A 16,905-nucleotide genomic window follows, 5' to 3' on the forward strand; every position below is an offset into this window, starting at 1 on the left:
TCTTATTTACATAGCAGTTTATTAATTTTTGATCAGGATAGTGTTCTGAAACCATAAAATATCAATGCTTCCCATCCAGGAAATCCTCTCCCTTATGCCAAAGGACAAAGAATTTATCAGCCAGTAGCTCAGTGGGCACGGAGTCAATCTTTGCGATCATGTCATCTCCCCTGCCAGGTAAGTATGGAGTCAGTCTTGAGGACCACTTCACTGGGCCATGGTGAGGCTCGCTAGAGCACCGCCATGGCAACCCAACTCACTGTACCAAATTTAGCATCTGCCAACCTCCACCATGGCAACCCAACTCATTGTAACAAATTTAGCATCTGCAAACCTCTGCATTTTTTAGCTTCTCTTTTCTAGGCTTTCAACTGACTATGCCTCTTTGATTCACATCATTTATATCTGGTCCACAGTATATATAACACCAGTTGATGAGATGTCCACTTACTCAATTATAATCACAGTCCAGTCCCACCCTTCTGAAGTTTCACTGGGTCACTGTGATGGAAAATTGTGTGTGATCCCAAATTCTCCAGGTGTCCACTTACATCCTGCCCCCTGCCCCTCAATTAGCTAAATCACTTCCTATGTTTTAAGAGTTAACCCATAGGAATAGCTATTTTTCACCTCATATTTCCCTCTATGATGGTTTTTCCTTTCTCCATCTTGGGCACCCTTCATAGATACTACCAAGTTTTCCCAAGAGGGGAACTCGCTTGAACCGTGAATTCATGACAGCAACTGAAGAAAAGGTGTAGGGATTAGAATGATTCAGTATTGACATCAACACATAGTTTGGGAACAGATTCCTCCCATCGTTTGTCACATTTTTCTTTGAAAGCTCGAGACAATGTTTTTGTTAATCAAGGCATTTGGTTAACATAACAATTGAGTTTTGAAGATACTACTTTATTAGGTCTTGGGATTTCCCTTGTGGTTCAGTGGCTAAGACTCCACTCTCTCAGAGCAGAGGGCACAGGTTTGATCCCTAGTCAGGGAACTAAGATCCCACACGCCAAATGGCATGACCAAAAAAAAAGAAATCTCTATCTCAATTTCTACACCTTTGCATCTCTGGTTTTAGTCTGACTACATTCAAACCCTCTGCTCTTATTTTCTGCCTGTGCTTACTTCCAACTGTTGCAGTTTCTCCTTGTCTCTATTTGTCATTTTTCCCCTTTGTGCCTTGGTTTTAATGACTCTTTGATGGGGATATCTCACAATCCCTCTCTCTCTCTCTGTCCTCTCTCTATGTTTTTTCCTCTATCTATATGTTCCCTCTTTTTCCTAGTTCTTTTCTTTGAATGTTTATTTCATCGTTCTGCCCCCACGTCCTCTTTTTTCTGATTCTCTTCAGTCCCTTTGCTTATTCTTCTGTGTCATTTCCCATTTCCTATTCTTACTTCCCATCGTCCTACCAGCCTCTGCCTCTCAGTTCTTGTCTCTGTGTTGTGCACTGTAGCTGTTTGTGCTTTGTCTTTCTGCCGGTCTCCAACTCAACATATTGCACGCTTTTTCTGTCAATGAATCTTTCCATTGACTGCCTCCTCTACCTTCTGTTCTGCTTCTCAGCTTCCCTGACTAATCTTCACCTCTCTCTTTTTTTGGTCACACCATGCAGCATTTGGGATCTTTGTTCCCCAACCAGGGATTGAACTCATGCCCCCTGCATTGGAAGTGCAGAATCTTAAACCACTGGACCACCAGGGAAGTCCCCCACTGGTCTCTATTACCACCTCTTTCTTCTCACTCTGCTAATCTATCAGCCACTACCACCTGTCTCCCCAGGATCTGGTGGTTCCTCCTTGTCACTCACTCTCCTTATTTCACCATCTAGACTATCTGTATCTTCCACCACTGGGGTCCTTTCCCATCAGCCTTTATTTCTATTTTGCTTGTTTTCTTTATGACCATTTAACCAATTCTATGATTTTGGTTCTTCTCAGTATCTATAATAGACTTTCTTGAAATTTCTGCCAAGGATTGTGTCTTGCCCTCCATCTCTCTTTGTCTCTGTCTCTTCTATGCAACAAATCTTTTCTTATCTGTCCTTCCGTCTGCATATGTCTGTTTCTTTCATTCCCTTTGTCTCTCTCTAGCTCAGCTTTTTGCTTTTATCTTTCTCTCGCTTTTGTCTCCTGTATCTTTTCTGTGGATAATTAAGGGTTATCTATTTCTTTCCCGTTGTTTAGTGGAATTGCAACTTTCATCTGCTTACACTTCACACAACCTGGATGTTCTGCCTGCAGAAGGGAGGTGTCTTTTGCAATAGAAAAAAAAAAAAAAAGAAAAGAAAATGAAGTAGAAGCAGCAGAGGAGAAAGGAGAGCGTTCAAATTAATCCCAGAAGAGAGTCAGGTATTCCTTAATGCTTCTGCATCCAAGTGGAAGCCTCACCTCATTTGCTTCTGCCTCTGACTTCATTCTTCCATGAAAGCCCAAGCTTGGGAAGACCCTACACGGGGCTCTCAGAATGGGTGGTTGAGTTCCTGCTATGGCTCTTGACTTTAGTACAGTTTGGAGAAGACAGACCTAGCCAGGTGCTCATTCCTCTAATGAATCTCAGAAATCCTCTAAGAATCTGCACTTTCTTTGAAAAGGTGCAAAGACACTAAACAAAGGTAAAAGGAGGATGCTGGACACAGTTGGACTAGATTGAAATACAAACAGAATGATATGGTTTTGAGAACCAGAAACATCACCAGTTCCTTGTCTCTTAGCAACTGTTATGTCCATCCCTACTGGTTACACAGCACCTGTTGTACCCTCTTCCCTCTGCCATAATTTGGTCATGGATGAGGTCTCTCTTCTCTCTGATCTTCACCCCTTCTGACCAGATCTCTCTCTGATCCTAGAAGGACTTCCACTTTCATCATCTGTTCCTGTGCTAAAGCAGAGTCTCTGTTCCCATTGGCAGTTTCATCCAGCTTCATGTCTCCCACTACCCTTTATTGGTAGCACAGGCTGTACCTCTGGAATTAGTTTGCTGAAAAGGGCAGTAATCTGATGATGGGATTCAGTGAACCAGAAACATCACCAGTTTCTTGCCCAGGTTCCCATCACCCATGAATATTAGCATTTCTCCTCAGATCCTAGGAATGCAGGAGTTAGCTGGAAGAGGAACTGAGGTACTGAAAACCAAGTCCAGGCCTTGTCCCTGGGGGATAGTGCATTGAAGACGAGCATCTCCTGGTGTTAGTCTTCCCTCTCCCAGGCCTGGCAGAGGAGGAGCCTGAGGCTAAGTCTTTCAGGCTGAGAGTGGAATCATCCCTGGTGATGGCCTCACCATCACAATCGGTCCTGGTGCCCCTGGCTTCCTTGTTTCCAAGGATGGGTGGGCAGGGCCGAGATCGCAAAACATCACTGACCAAAATATGGACGCCCAAACTGATGCTCATGACACCCACAAAGGCCAGTCCAGTTCCACCAAGGATGACCAAAGCAAGAGGGATCTGGTGGCATTGCTGGAACAGCCACAGGCTCATCCATCCCAGCGGCACCAGGCGGAAGAGGACCAGGGTGGCCAGGGCGGCCCAGCTGGTCACGCTGAAGGCCAGAGATGGGGCCTGGCGAGAGAGCAGCAGCAGTTGGCGTAGGTGCAGGAAGATGGAGTTGAGCTCCAGGAGCAGAGACACCACAGAGAAGCCCACGTAGTGGCCGGACAGAACGGCGGTGCTGAGGCAGCTCACGACCTGGGGAGCCGAGGTCAGAGGTCAGAGGACCTTCCACGACCTACCACCCATGAGGTCCCAACACAATCAGGTCCCAGCATCCCAGTCCTCAAGAAGGGTTCCCAAGCATTTTGTGGCACTTCCCACAGAGCCCCCAACAAAGCCAACTTTATGTTTACCCTTATGTTAGGAGCCTGAATGGCCTTGAAACAGCCCTTCCATAGAATAGAATTGGAGCAGCTTCGGCCCCGGGCTGTCTGCCCCCTACGATTTGCATTCCTGTGCTTTCACACCCTATCCCCACTCCCAGTACTGGGACTCCCCCTTCTTATTAAGCTCCATAGTCAATGTTTCTGCGATAGACTGGACACCTGTGGGAATCCAGTCTCCTTGGGAGACTGCAGTGCTGACTCCAGCTTTGGCCAGCAGTAATCCCCTCCCCGCAGTTCAGCCCAAGGTTGGGAGGATCAAGTGCCAGCAGGGGTTGGAAACTCTGGGGGAAGTCACAGGACAGAAAGCTGATGAGAGACCAGGAACCCCCAGGCTGGGCATGCCTCCTTCCCTGTCTCGCCGCTTGCCAAGTCTCACCAGTGCATGGTGACAAACAAGATCCCAGGCCTGGCCCAAGGTCTGGTTCCACAACAAGTCAGTTCCATCTGCCAGGAAATAACCTGTGGGCAAGGAGGGGAGGCTGCTGTTACCCTTCCCCCAAGCCAGTGTCCAGTCTGGAGAAGAATCTCCACCTTTCCCTGCTCTTTAGTTTCCTCTCAGTAAAGCTGCCAGAAACATTTCACTCCATCAAGAAATGGAAGAGCGAAGGAGTCCTGGAATGACTTCTGGAAGTTTGTCCCCTGCCCCAAACTGGTCCAGCTTTCCCTGAAGACTCACCCACAGAGAAAGCCACCAGCAGCAGAGCCCAGGGAGGGTGGCCATGAATCGGGTCGGCGGCCATCTGAGGGTACAGCGACAGCCTGGAGGAGACCGGGGGAGCCATGGTCACCGTCTGTGTGGACACGGATCCATTCTCCGACTGTGGACGGATCGACACCACCCACTCATCCACGAACCCACCCCGGCCTCAGACACTTCGAGATCTCGCATGGATTCTGAAGATGCCCCCGGGTCTTTTAATCCCAGCCAACCGCCCCCCTCCCTCGCCCTCGCCACGGTGCCTCCGAAACCTCTTAAGCCTCGCACCCGAGCAGCGCCCCGGCCCCCGTAAGCAAGCTGTGCACCAGGGAGACACAAATGTTCCGCCACTTCCAGCGGTTCTGGGCGGCAGATCCCGGGGTGGGCAGCAGCTGCAGCCCCCAGTGCAGCCCCCGGAAGGCGGCAAAGGAGGCGCCAGTGACGAGGAGCCCGGAGGGCGCCATGGCCTGGCGGGCGGGCTACGTCCGGATCGGTCCCTGGGGCTCCCAGGCTCTAAGCCCCGACGCATCCAACACCCCGCTGCGGAGACTGCGAGCAGGTTTTGTGGCAAGGCGGGGTCCTTAGGTGCCCCGCCCGCTCCGCCTTCGGAATCGGCTTTAACTTTTCCAGGTCTCGTCCACGCCCCCAACCCCTGGCTGGGCGGTGATTGGAGAAGCCTTGGGGCCACCGCCCCTTGAGCCACAGCAGCCGATCGCGTGCCGCCCTCGAGGGGGATGGAGGGTAGGGGGCTTCCGGGGCTCAGACCCGTAAACGGAGCTTAAGGAGGCTTTCTGGATGTCGACAGGGATCTTCCCAATCCCTCTTGTGTCCCCACGTCCCCGCAAATCTGGAAATGGCTTGTTAATCTCACCTGACACTCTCAGAGGCCCAGCCATATGAACCTCCACCTACTTCACCTGCTCTCACCTCTCACCTGCTGTCCCTCCTGCCCATCTCCTACCCACGCAGCCCTGAAGTCAGAGGCCAGGGCAAACCCGTTCCTATGGGCATAAACTTCGTCATCGCTCTGCCCCGCGCCCCACCCTGGTCTCAGTTGTGGAGCGGGGGGCAGGGAGGGGGCGGAGGGGGTGGGGAGGGGACACTGGGGCACCTCACTTCCTTCCAGCCACCTTCCTTCCCGAGGTTTCCAGACCTTGAACACATTTCAGCAACCTCATGTAAACTCCAGGAGTCCTGCCCCCTTGACATGGTACCTCTCATAGGGAACAACTCCCTTTCTCTAAGAGCGACCCACCAGGGCCCCTCCCCTACAGAGGACCCTTTCATCAAGAAGGGAACCATTCAGCCCTAGTCTTGAAAAGCACCCCCCGCCCCCTCCCGCCAGGGCTTGGTACCCATTAGGGGAGGAGTGAGTATCTGTGCCAATTTGAGGAGGCAAGGAGAGGTCACACAGGGTTATCTCAAGATTGGGGAAGAGTCAAAGGGAAAAAGCCACATCTTGCTTTCAGAAGCAGGACTGTCAGGATTATACAGAAGCTTTCAGCTTTGGGGGCGGGGAACTTTTCCTCTTCTGAAGAGTGACAGGTTCTTCCTGTTTTCCATTTTACTCCATCCACTCTACATCTCTTTAGGTGGCTGCCACCAAGTCAGCGCAACAGCTGTTCCCTGTACAAGGAGTGGATTCCAGCTACTCCCAAAGAATAAAATTCATAAAGCAATAGGTGCTCCCACAAATGTTCTCACAACTCCCCTCCTCCACCAAAACCCTATTATGTGAATGGGGCTGGGGGGATCTCTTCATTCTTCCACACCCACCTCTCCAGAAGTTTTAAAAATTACACTGATTCTTTTAAATCTTATTTATTATATGAAAGCCATACATGATTAATGTAGAAAATTTGGCAACTACAGAAAACCAAATGGAAAATTACAACTTTATTCCATCATCCAAAGATAACCACTATTATTAACAATTTGGAGTATGTCTGCAGTCTTTTTAAAACTGTCTTATAAGTATACACCCATATTTAAAAAAGCAAAATTGAGATCACATAATACATATCATTTTATAACCTTTTTAATATTCAGAGAGCATTTTTCTTTCCAGTCAAATCCTCTCCTACATGACTTTTAATGGCTGCGCAGTGTTCCACCATCTGGGTGGATCCATAACAATTTACTCAAGCAACCCCCTCTTGCAAATTTTCATCACAGTAGAAAAAGAAATGAATTCCCAACCGGATAGTTGGTTCTCAATTTTTCCTACTGCATTGCTGGGATGAACATCTTATTACTAATCTTTAATTATATTCTTAGGATACATTCCCAAATATAGAATTACTAGATCAAAGGCCATGAAACTTTTAGGATGTTTGGCACACATTACCCAACTGACATCAGTAAGACTACCCACTTGTATACTCGTGTGCAACATATGAGAGTGTCATTTTAGTACTTCTTTGTCAATAACTGGGTCTTGTTTTTCCTCTTATAGTTGGCTACAGGAAAAAATGCTTCCAGCTATAGCTGCCTTTCTTTAATTACTAACGAAGCACACCTTTTTCCATGGTTTTATCTATCGGAATTTCTTTTATGAATTTTCTGCATATGTCCTTTCACAGCTGGCTCTTGCTCCTCTACGGTGCTTATAGACAAATTACATGGTGAGGAGAGGTGGGAGCAGGAGGATGAAGTCCAGGACACTTCAACATGGTCCCACGTCTCTGAGGGAGGCAGAAAGACTGGAGAGGAATGGAGAATGAAGTAGTCGGCTGGAAGCTTGTCTTCGATGGACGGTGGCTTGTCCTCCCTCCTCCTGGGGGCACTCCTGGCCTCTACGGGCCCCCCTCTGCAGGATGTCCAGACAGGGCCCTGTGCTCTCCAGGCCTGGTCCTTCACTGGTCTTCTGTCTGCCTCTGTGTTTTCAGGCTGTTCTTCCTCATTTCTGCTCCATGAAGGGTGAGGATGGCAGAGCCATGTATCCAAGGCTGGATGAAGACACTGTGGCCCGTGAAGCGAGGATGGGAAGAAAGGACGGAAGCAATGTCCAGGGACAGAGCAACCTTTGTTGCAGCCTGTGAGTGGACTCAAGTCTACCCACCCTCCTCTATTGCAGTCCACTCACATCCAGCTTAGGCTGCAGAAGGGTGGGTTCAATGAGCTACTCTCTCCTAAATCTGTTCCTCAAAAGTGGAGAACAGGATCCAGTTAACCGCACAACTCCTGCCCCCAAACAGAACAGCTTCCAGTAACCCGTGAACTTGATTACCTTCAGGCAGGGAGACTGGGCCAAGGCTGAACCACACCAGAACATGAGCCCAAGGGTGAGATTAGATCAGGAGCTGGGGGTGGCAGTTTTATTCTGCCTGATGCCCCTAAAGCGGTCACATCTCAAAACCCATCTCTTCTGGTTGCTGGAGAGGAGAATTTCCTGCCTGCACGGGCCTGAGCTGAATCTCACACCCTATCCTTAAAAAGTGGGGGAAGTCAGCAGTGGCAGCTGGAACCCCATCAGGGCTGTGGTCCTGCTCTGGGAGGCAGGGGAAGCCTGAGCCACCTTTGCTTGGTGGGAAGTCAATGCCAAGACTGAGTTCCCAGCAGCTCCTGGCATTGGTCTAACCCTAGTCCCTCCCCTCAACCTCCAGCCCCAGCTGGGTTCTGGTCAGGGGTGGGGGAAGGGCAACAGCTTATGTGAAAAGCTGTTCTGTTCCCACCCACAGCAGAGGACAGCCCAGGCTCTGAGTCCACAAAAGTGGGCTTCTGATTCCTTCATGCATGCTCAATTGTGTGACTCCCCATTTCACAGGTGGAGAAACCGAGACAGAAGGCCTAAGGGTCCCACGTGGAGGTGAGTATCCCTGAATTTAGAGTCTGGGCCAGACTAAGGAAATACAGGGAAGAGGTAAGAGGAGGGAGATGACTACTCAGATGGGCAACTCAGTATGACCTTTTCCCTGAAGAAGAAACTTACTTTTGAACTTGGAAAGGCCAGTAGGAAGGAATGAGGGGCAAGGAAGGAAGGAGGATCAGGAAAGACATTTGCGTAAAGGGTAAGGCAGGATTTCTTTGCTCCACTTCTTCCCACTGTCAAAGAGCAACTAAGCTTGGGTACTCAGAGCCTTCTATTCCTCAATTCAGCCAGGATCTCTGATCTGAAACTCTCTCTCTTGCTGGGTCAATCTGGGGCAAGGTTCTCCAACTGAATAGGGTTCCCTTCCCTAAAACGTATCATCACTCTCGCTGTTCAGACCTTCCCAGCCCCAGTTCTGTCACCTTCCAGAGGGGGAAAGCAGCTCCTTCTCCTCTTCTTCCTCCTCCTCCTCGAAGCCAGGGGCAGAGGGCAACAGTTCTTCAACTGGCAGCTTTAGCTGGGTCAGGACATAAAGCTTGCCACTGAAGAACTACTGCGGCTCAGCCAGGTGAGGATGTGGGAGGCACAGGTTCCTAAAAGGGAAAGGAAAGAAAAATGGGAAAGACATGAGCAAGGCCATGTTACAGGGACACTGTCCCACTGGCCCTCAAAGTCCAGCTCCAGTGGATGTTCAACCTTTTAATGAAGGGCTTCTTGGCTCTGATCTGGGCCTCCAGCAAGGGACAAGAGGCAGCTCTGAACCTACTTCCCTGCTCCTCTTTCCAGAACTGAAGGCTGTAGAAACCTGAATGTGCTCTCACCCCTTGTCGCCTTGGCTACCCACCTACCCACAGGGCAGCCTCCAGCCTCCTCAGCACTGAGAGGGCAGGATCGGGGAGCCTGGACACCCTCCACCAGTTACCCAGGTATTAGGTGAGAAGGTGTACCTCAGGTCCAGAAATGGGAGGGATCAGGGCAACTGACTCAGTCTCAGGGAATTCAGCAGGAAGAAGAGTTTTGGGGGGGTGGTGCCTACATCTGGGGAAGAGTAAGGAAGGGAGGAGGTTTAGGGTTTCGAAGGTCAGCAGAGGTTCCTGGGACTGTGAGGAGTGGAAAAGGGACCAGAGGCTGGAGGAAAGGGAGGTAGGGCAGGGTGGTTGGGCAGCTTCCCCAGGACTCTTAAATGCCAGGCATTCCGCTTGCACATTCCGGGTACATCTGGTATGAATTCCAGGCTGTCTGCCGGCCCCTCCATGTCTGAACTTTGTTCCAAGTTCCAAGCCCCGCCCCCACAGTTCCAACGCATGAATCAGCAGGAAAAGCCGGGCCCTGCAGCATGGCCCAGGGAGGGGGCTGGGGGCGTGGCAGGCTTGAAGGCTGCGAGCTTGGGAGGGTGGGTCTGTGCTGACACTCTGTCGAAGGGCATGGTCCATGCCAGTGTGAGGGGACAAGGTGGTCTTGCCTTTAGATATCTATACTCAGAGGATAAAGAGAGATTAGGGTGGGAGGTTTTCAAATTACAAAACCCTCTTGGGAGGCATGAACTTTGTGGCACCTTCCTTCTCCCAGGTGACCAGTTCAACTCCTTCCCACTCCTATCTGCTTGAGCAGGCTCTGTTCAACCCATAGGACTCAGCTGCTGCTGAGAGTCTGTGCCAAGCAGGTGCCCTTGGCTGCAGGGAGGGGTGGGCCCAGGGCACTGACCCTCTGACCAGCTGCTCCATCAACCCTTTGGCACTCTGACAGCTCCTAGCTCAGTCTGACAGCCAGGATGACAGGCCAAATGAGTTGGAGGCTGGAACTAGGGCCGGAGGGAGGTGGGGGCAATAGCCTAGCCAGAGGCCACGGGGAGGGGCCAAGAGTTGGCCGAGAGGTGGGGAGAGAGGGAGCCCAGTGATGACTAACCCAGGCGCCCCACCCAGCCAGCCGGCTTCCCAGGCGGTCAGGGCCAGGCCTGGGCTAGGGGCCCCACAACCGGACAGGCTGGGGGGAGGTGCAGAGGTGACCTTCTCTCGGCTCAAGACGGCCAGTTAGGCTGGGGAGGGGGGAAGGTTAGAGTTTCCAGGCTCTCCTTCTGCCTGCTCCCCCCACCAACCCGCGGTGAAACCCTAACCTTTGGGTTGCATAAGGCCCCCGCACCGCCGCCCCCTACTCCTCTCCCCTCCCCCCTTACATAACATCCCCTGGAGGGAACGAGAGGAGGGGCTGGTCCGCCCAGAGACCCCTTCCCTGCCAGGGCGCTCAACTGGCCCTGACCCAGTGACTGCCGGCACAGGCAAAGCACCTCCCCGCTACCCGCCCTGTCCAAATCCTCCTCAAGCTGGGAGGCCGGCTCCCGTATCCTCATACCAGAGGGCGCCGAGGTTAGCCGCCCCCAGCCCTCTGGCCCCTCGTCTTCCTCCCAGCTACTCCGCAAAACCTTCTGCACGACTACTGTCCCAGACTCCTTCTTTAAACCTCCTGACACACTACTCCAGCCAGTCAAGGCCCCTCTCCCCCGGAACTCCCCAACCCCCGCCGCCCCCTCACCCCTCCCCCGGAAGGGCAGGGTGTGGCCGTCAGGACCCTACTTTCCCCCATTACCCCGTTAGCACGGTTCCCTCCTGTGCTGCCGGGACCCCAGCTCACACCCACCTGGTGCTGGGTGGGGGGGGTTGCTGAGGGTAGGGGAGCAAATCAGTGCGTCCGATCCCCACGGCCGGCGGCGCTGTCTCTTCCCAGCGCCCAGCACACACCGGCTCCAGTCTCCGATCAGCTGGCGGCGTCGTGACGCACAAACTGCGATTGCACGGCCCAGGGCCAATCACCGCCCACTGCTGGGCAGCGTGACTACACCCACTCGGGGGCGCCAGCGCTTCGCCTTGGTCCCGCCTCCCTGGCCGTCTTAGCTTTGATTGGCAAGGAGGCCACCCCTTTGCCGAGTGGAGTAAGGCTAAGCCACGCCCACCAACTCGAGAGCTGGCCAATAGGTAAAAAGGTGTGGCTTAGCCCTGCGTCTAAGCTACTTGCTTAGAGGGGCGCTACGTCAAACCCGAGTCCTAAAGTGCAGAAGGAAGTCGAGGCGTGTGTGTTTGCGGTGCATACTGGTCAATGTAGTTCTCGGTCTGACACCTCGTTCCCAGAATCCAGCGCGCTCTGTGAGTTGGCATTTTTAAACTCCTCTCAGAATCCATCCCGGCGAACTCCTTAAAGGGCTACAGCCCCTCCTTCTCGGAGCTGTGAGTGGTTCTTTTAGACAGCCCCCAAACGGATTCACTGACCTCTTGCAGGAGGCGATGTTTCTCTCAGGAAGAGCAGGAGAGGCTGCAGGAGTGAGAACTGAAGGTGGAAATCAGCCCCAGGGCACACAGACTCTTCCTTTGAAATGAGGACTCCTGGGAACTTTTGGAGGAGTGAGGACTGCCCACCTCCGCTGGCCTCAGCTTTCTCTTGGAGAGGTCTAATCCACTCCTCCTCCTGGAGGGCCTTCCTAATCAGAGGAAACTTCTGGTAGAAGATGTCTTGCCCCAGTCACAGAGAGACAAAGCCTGTCAAGCAGCAGCTTCCCAACGAAAGATTTATAGCACAGTCTTCACCTGAGGGTAGAAGTTAGACTTGTGGTCAGAAACTAGGGGACGGGCCGGGCCAACGTGCAACTGGCCAGCAACCCCGTCCTCAGGACGATACCCCCATTCTGTCCCGCCCCCCAGAAGCTTTTCACTGACTCAGGCCTACTTGGGGAAGAGATTTCGGAGGTGGAGACCAATGAGGAGGCTGTTCCTTCCCCAGAGGCCAATCAGAGCATAGAGGGGCGGGGACATGGGCCAAAAAAAATTAATAATAATCGGAAAAGAACCCAATGACTTGGCAAAAGCTGCAGAACCGCTTCGTTAAAGGGGCAAGTGTGAGGTCCACCCTATCTCAATCATTCCCATCTCTCTGCCACCATCAAAAAGGGACGTGTGTAGAGGGATTCATGATGTTTCCATAAGCTCCCAATTGAGGGTGAAGGTAACAGCCTAGAGTGTGAGGTAGTTCCTTCTGCACGAAAGACAGGCTCCATCAAGGGATTGCTATGGCTCCTACGAGCTCCAGAATGCCGAACCTGTGTTCAGAACATTGTGCCTTTAAGGAAACTTCCTGCCTTCCACCCCGGTAACAGCTGATTGTTGGAAAGTGTGACCTCAGGGGACGAATCAGCTGTTACCACATCCTCCTCCAGTTCTACCCTCCTCTATCCCCTTCTTCTCCGCCCTCGCCCCCCCTCCATGGGTGGTGAGCAAAGGAAGATGAAACCCCAAATATGGGGGACCTGCTTGTACGTTCTTTCCTCTCTCTCACTCCAAGGCTGCCTCCCTCCCCCACCCTCCCCCATCTCCTCCCTCCCCGACGCTCCCCTTCTTCCTCCCTCCTCTCTCCCTCCTCTCCCGCCCCTGTCTGCTGGTTAGGTCTTCAGAGGCTCTGAGCGTGGAACGAGAGGTATTTCCTGTCAGCACAGTCAGCTCAGACTCGCCCTCCCCTGGTCTAGTTGGGAGGCCAGTATTGGGGAAGCCCAGAATGGTGGCTGCCTGGGTGTGTGGGTGCTCTCGGAATGGGTACTGGGGAAGGTCCCGTGAATCTACAGTCCAAACCTGGAGGAGAAAAATGGCTGTGGAAAGGAGCCTCCCCAGTGTCAGAACTCTGCTTTCCAGGCCAGCTCCCCACTACTCCCTCTCAGATTCCTCCCCAGACAGGGTCCTGCTAAGGAGATCCTCCTGGCTTTGCCCATTACTCCATATACATTTTTTACACTGCTCCATTTTTTTATATTTTCACCTCCCCATCCCCCCACCTTGCCAAAGGTGCTAATGTGGAACCTCCCAGGGGCCGCAGGTGGAACACAAAGGCCCCAGGAACCAGGGGCTTTGGCTAGGAAGTCCTGTGCTGGAAGACCCAGGTAAATATTTTGCTCAGCCCTGAGCTGGGAGTCGGGGTCACTCCAGGACAAGCTTAGTGTGACGTCCCAGGACTGACTTGGCAAGGTTGGGAGAAACTGAGCAGGGTCTTGGCCAAGCTTGGAAGAAAGAGAAATCTCACCAGCTGCCCCCGTTTACCATTATGCTTAGCACAGAAGTCCTGTTCCCTTCTTCTCACCCAAGACCCTTGGGATAGGCCCTTTCCTGTTTTGTTCTAACTTACCATATTGCCATCCTGCCACTGTGTAGGGCAAAAGCAACAGGCTTTGAGCCCAGGGTTTTTGATCACAGCACTTGTGGGAGCTGTCCTGTACACAGTAGCTTGTTTACTGGGATCCTCAGCTCACTAGGTGCCTTTAGCACAACCCCCCCCCCCCACCGACTTATGACAATTAAAATCGTCTCCAGACTGACCAGATGTCCCCTGGGGGCCAAAATCGCCCTCCATTTAGAACCACTGAGTTAGACAAACTTGGATTCAAATTCCAACTCTTACCACCTGTAAGCTCGATGAAGATACTTCACATCTCTGAGCCGCAATTTCCTCATCTACAAAATTGAATGAATAATAAAATCATGGCTTATTGTAGGGTTTTAAAAAAGAATATGTTTGAAAACACCTAGCACAATACCTGACTCAGAGTTGGTGCACTAAACTTTAGCTTCCTTCACTTTTCTCCTTGCCACATTGGCAAGAGCTAAGCTCCATCAGCACAGGCTGACTGTCGGGACTGCTGCAGGCTTCCTCCCTGACCATCCAAGCCGTGACTTCCGAGAAACTCAATATGGGGTTTGGTGAAGGAGAGCCGCTGACTTGGTGCCAGATCCCCCGAAGCCCAAGGGTGCTTGGGCTGAGATTCAGGGAGCATTTGGAAACAGAGTTATTACAGGACACAGTATTTCAAAATGTGGCCTGCAGATTGCCTGCATCAGAAATACCTAGTGCTTGTTAAAAATTCAGATTCCAGAGGTCTCAATCAGAAGTACGTCATAACGTTTGAAAAACCACGGTCTTAGGGTTTGAACTGGGGAAGGTGTCATTACCCCAGAATTTTAGAACACCAGTGCCCAGTATTGCAAAGACATCTCAATATGAGAAATGGAAAGAACTCTTAAGAGATAAGGTTAGTTACACTCAAGGTCATTGGTGCATTACAAGCTAAAACCACTAGAGGGCAGGGCACACACAAACTTGAAGAAAGAAAAAGGAATGCCTCCTTACTCTAGGTAAACTGAAAGCAGAGCAAAGAAGACTGCAAAATTTTGTTGGTACTAAGAAGCAGGCTCAGGTGCACTAGTGGTAAAGAACCCGCCTGCCAGTGCAGGAGTCATGAGACGTGGGTTCGATCCCTGGGTTGGGAAGATCCCCTGGAAGAGGGAGTGGCTACCCACTCCAGTATTCTTGCCTGCAGAATCCCGTGGACAGAGCCTGGAGCGCTACAGTCCATGGGGTCACCAAGAGTTGGACACAATTGAAGCAGCTTAACACGCAGCACGCAAGAAGCAGGCACTACCTCCAGAACCTCCTCTGGTCTTAGGTATTTAGACCAACGTTGAGGATACAAGATTGTTCAGTTCAGTTCAGTCACTCAGTCGTGTCCGACTCTTTGCGACCCCATGAATTGCAGCACGCCAGGCCTCCCTGTCCATCACCAACTACTGGAGTTCACTCAAACTCATGTCCATCGAGTCGGTGATGCCATCCAGCCATCTCATCCTCTGTCGTCCCCTTCTCCTCTTGCCCCCAATCCCTCCCAGCATCAGAGTCTTCCAATGAGTCAACTCTTCGCATGAGGTGGCCAAAGTACTGGAGTTTCAGCTTTAGCATCATTCCTTCCAAAGAACACCCAGGACGGACCTCCTTTAGAATGGACAAGATTGTTAAGAACACATAATTTCCCAAGTGAAAAAAAACAATATAGCATGATGGTTACCAAAGGGAAAACAGTGGGGGAGGGACAAATTAGGAGCTTGGGATTAACACACACACACTACTATATATAAAACAGATAACCAACAGAGACCTACCATACAGCACATGGAACTCTCCTCAGTATTCTGTAATAACTTATATGAAAAGTATCTGAAAAAGAATGAATATATGTATATGTATAACTGAATCACTTTGCTGTACACTTGAAACTAACACAACACTGCAAGTCAACTATACTCCAATAAAATTAAAAAAACAAAACAAGGGACTTCCCTGGAGATCTAGTGGTTAATTTTCTGTGCTTTTACTGCAGGGAGCACAGGGTCCATTCCTGGTTGGGGAACTGAGATCCCACATGCCACAGGCATGGCCAAATTTTTTTTTTTTTTTTTTTAATTAAAAACAAAATAGTACTTGGCCAAGGAGTACAAAGAACATTAGTTTTAGAATGAGCCAGGCCTAGATTTGAATCCTGGTTCTACCACTTCCTAGCTATGGGACCTAAGCAAATTACTTAAAGTAGTCAGCTTCCTCATCCTAAAACGGATCTAAAACTATCCTCTTAAAAAGGGTTGGGGTGAGAATTTAAAGTATGCAAACTGCTTAGCAAGATGCCTGGCTCCTGATCAGTGTTCTGTAAATGGTAGCTGTTATTACCGGTCAAGGTCATGTGACCAAGCACATCAGCGGTTCTAGCTGCTTTTTTCAAGAAGGATACAGATGAAATCAAATTATGGCTGAGCCATTCCTGCTCCTCTCTAATTAGGACTTCATTTTTTTCTTAAGTGCCTTTATGGAGCTCCCACACCTCCACACCAGACTCCTACATGAGGCAAACTCTCCTTCTAGGAGTAGGACTGGAAAAAGAGAGATATTGGCCACTCGCTGAACACAATGGCCTGTCAATCCTGTAAATGAGTCAGAACCGAGACCTCTTGAAGGAGTCCTGTAGTTCTGGCCCAGCTCGCTGGTTTCTGCTCCCTGACGTGCTGCACCGTCCCCCCAGCCATGGTGGCATCTGCAAGGCTCAGACAACAGCAGGCAGGCTCTGTCATACAGCAGAAGCAGATCTTCAACAGGAAGTCTTGGGGGAACATTTCCATCCTGGCTTTTCAGCCTGGTCAACTTCTCTCCCCAAGATTGCCCAGAATTTTTATTTTATTATTAGAAAAAAAAAAAAAAAAAGGCTTTAAAAGAGCTGTCAGTGGGGAAGACTCCAGAGCAGATCTGTGCCCCAGTTTGGTGAGTTTCCATGCTGCCACTTGGAAAAGCCTCTTCGGAGGTTCTTGTTTTTTTACCTGTAAAATATGAACAATAATAACCGCCCTTCCTAAATCACTGAGTGTTGCCAGGGCCAAATGTAATGTTACTACTGAAACTTCGGAAAATTAAAAGCTCTTTCTTTTGGAAGGCAGCATAGAGGCGGTGAAGGGACTTAATGTGAAAAGTCCCAGCTCTGCTTCAGGTTTCTTATCGGTAAAACCAGAGGGAGGTGGTTGTGGCGGCGGATGCGGCGGCTGCGGTGGCGGGGGTGATCACCTGGTTAAAGGCTGCCCTCTCTAAGGGAAACCCTCCCTAGGTCCGCGTCCCAGCGCTTGAAGGAGGAAGTAAGGAGGGAAAGGGAAGTCTCGTGGGCCGCTCATAG

The 16,905-nt window shown here is 51.0% G+C and overlaps 1 protein-coding gene across 3 annotated transcripts in view; it reads right to left on the reverse strand.

Annotated features, from left to right (window-relative positions):
* TLCD2 (TLC domain containing 2) overlaps positions 1-16,905 on the reverse strand; it is a 17,340-nt gene continuing 435 nt past the window's right edge. Inside the window, exons 2-7 of one of the 3 annotated variants that reach the window (XM_061390638.1) lie at positions 11,028-16,558; positions 8,816-8,986; positions 4,871-7,543; positions 4,562-4,644; positions 4,262-4,344; positions 1-3,694 (exon numbers count right to left, since the gene is read on the reverse strand). In XM_061390638.1, coding sequence (XP_061246622.1) covers positions 3,110-3,694; positions 4,262-4,344; positions 4,562-4,644; positions 4,871-5,046 — 927 coding nt within the window. In that variant the 5' untranslated portion in view covers positions 5,047-7,543; positions 8,816-8,986; positions 11,028-16,558 and the 3' untranslated portion in view covers positions 1-3,109. Of the gene's footprint in view, positions 3,695-4,261; positions 4,345-4,561; positions 4,645-4,870; positions 8,987-10,976; positions 16,559-16,905 lie in introns of those variants that run through there. The other 2 variants (XM_061390639.1, XM_061390640.1) reach the window with 2 other exon arrangements.

This window comes from Bos javanicus, chromosome 19 (genome assembly GCF_032452875.1).
Source record: "Bos javanicus breed banteng chromosome 19, ARS-OSU_banteng_1.0, whole genome shotgun sequence".
NCBI lineage: Eukaryota > Metazoa > Chordata > Mammalia > Artiodactyla > Bovidae > Bos > Bos javanicus.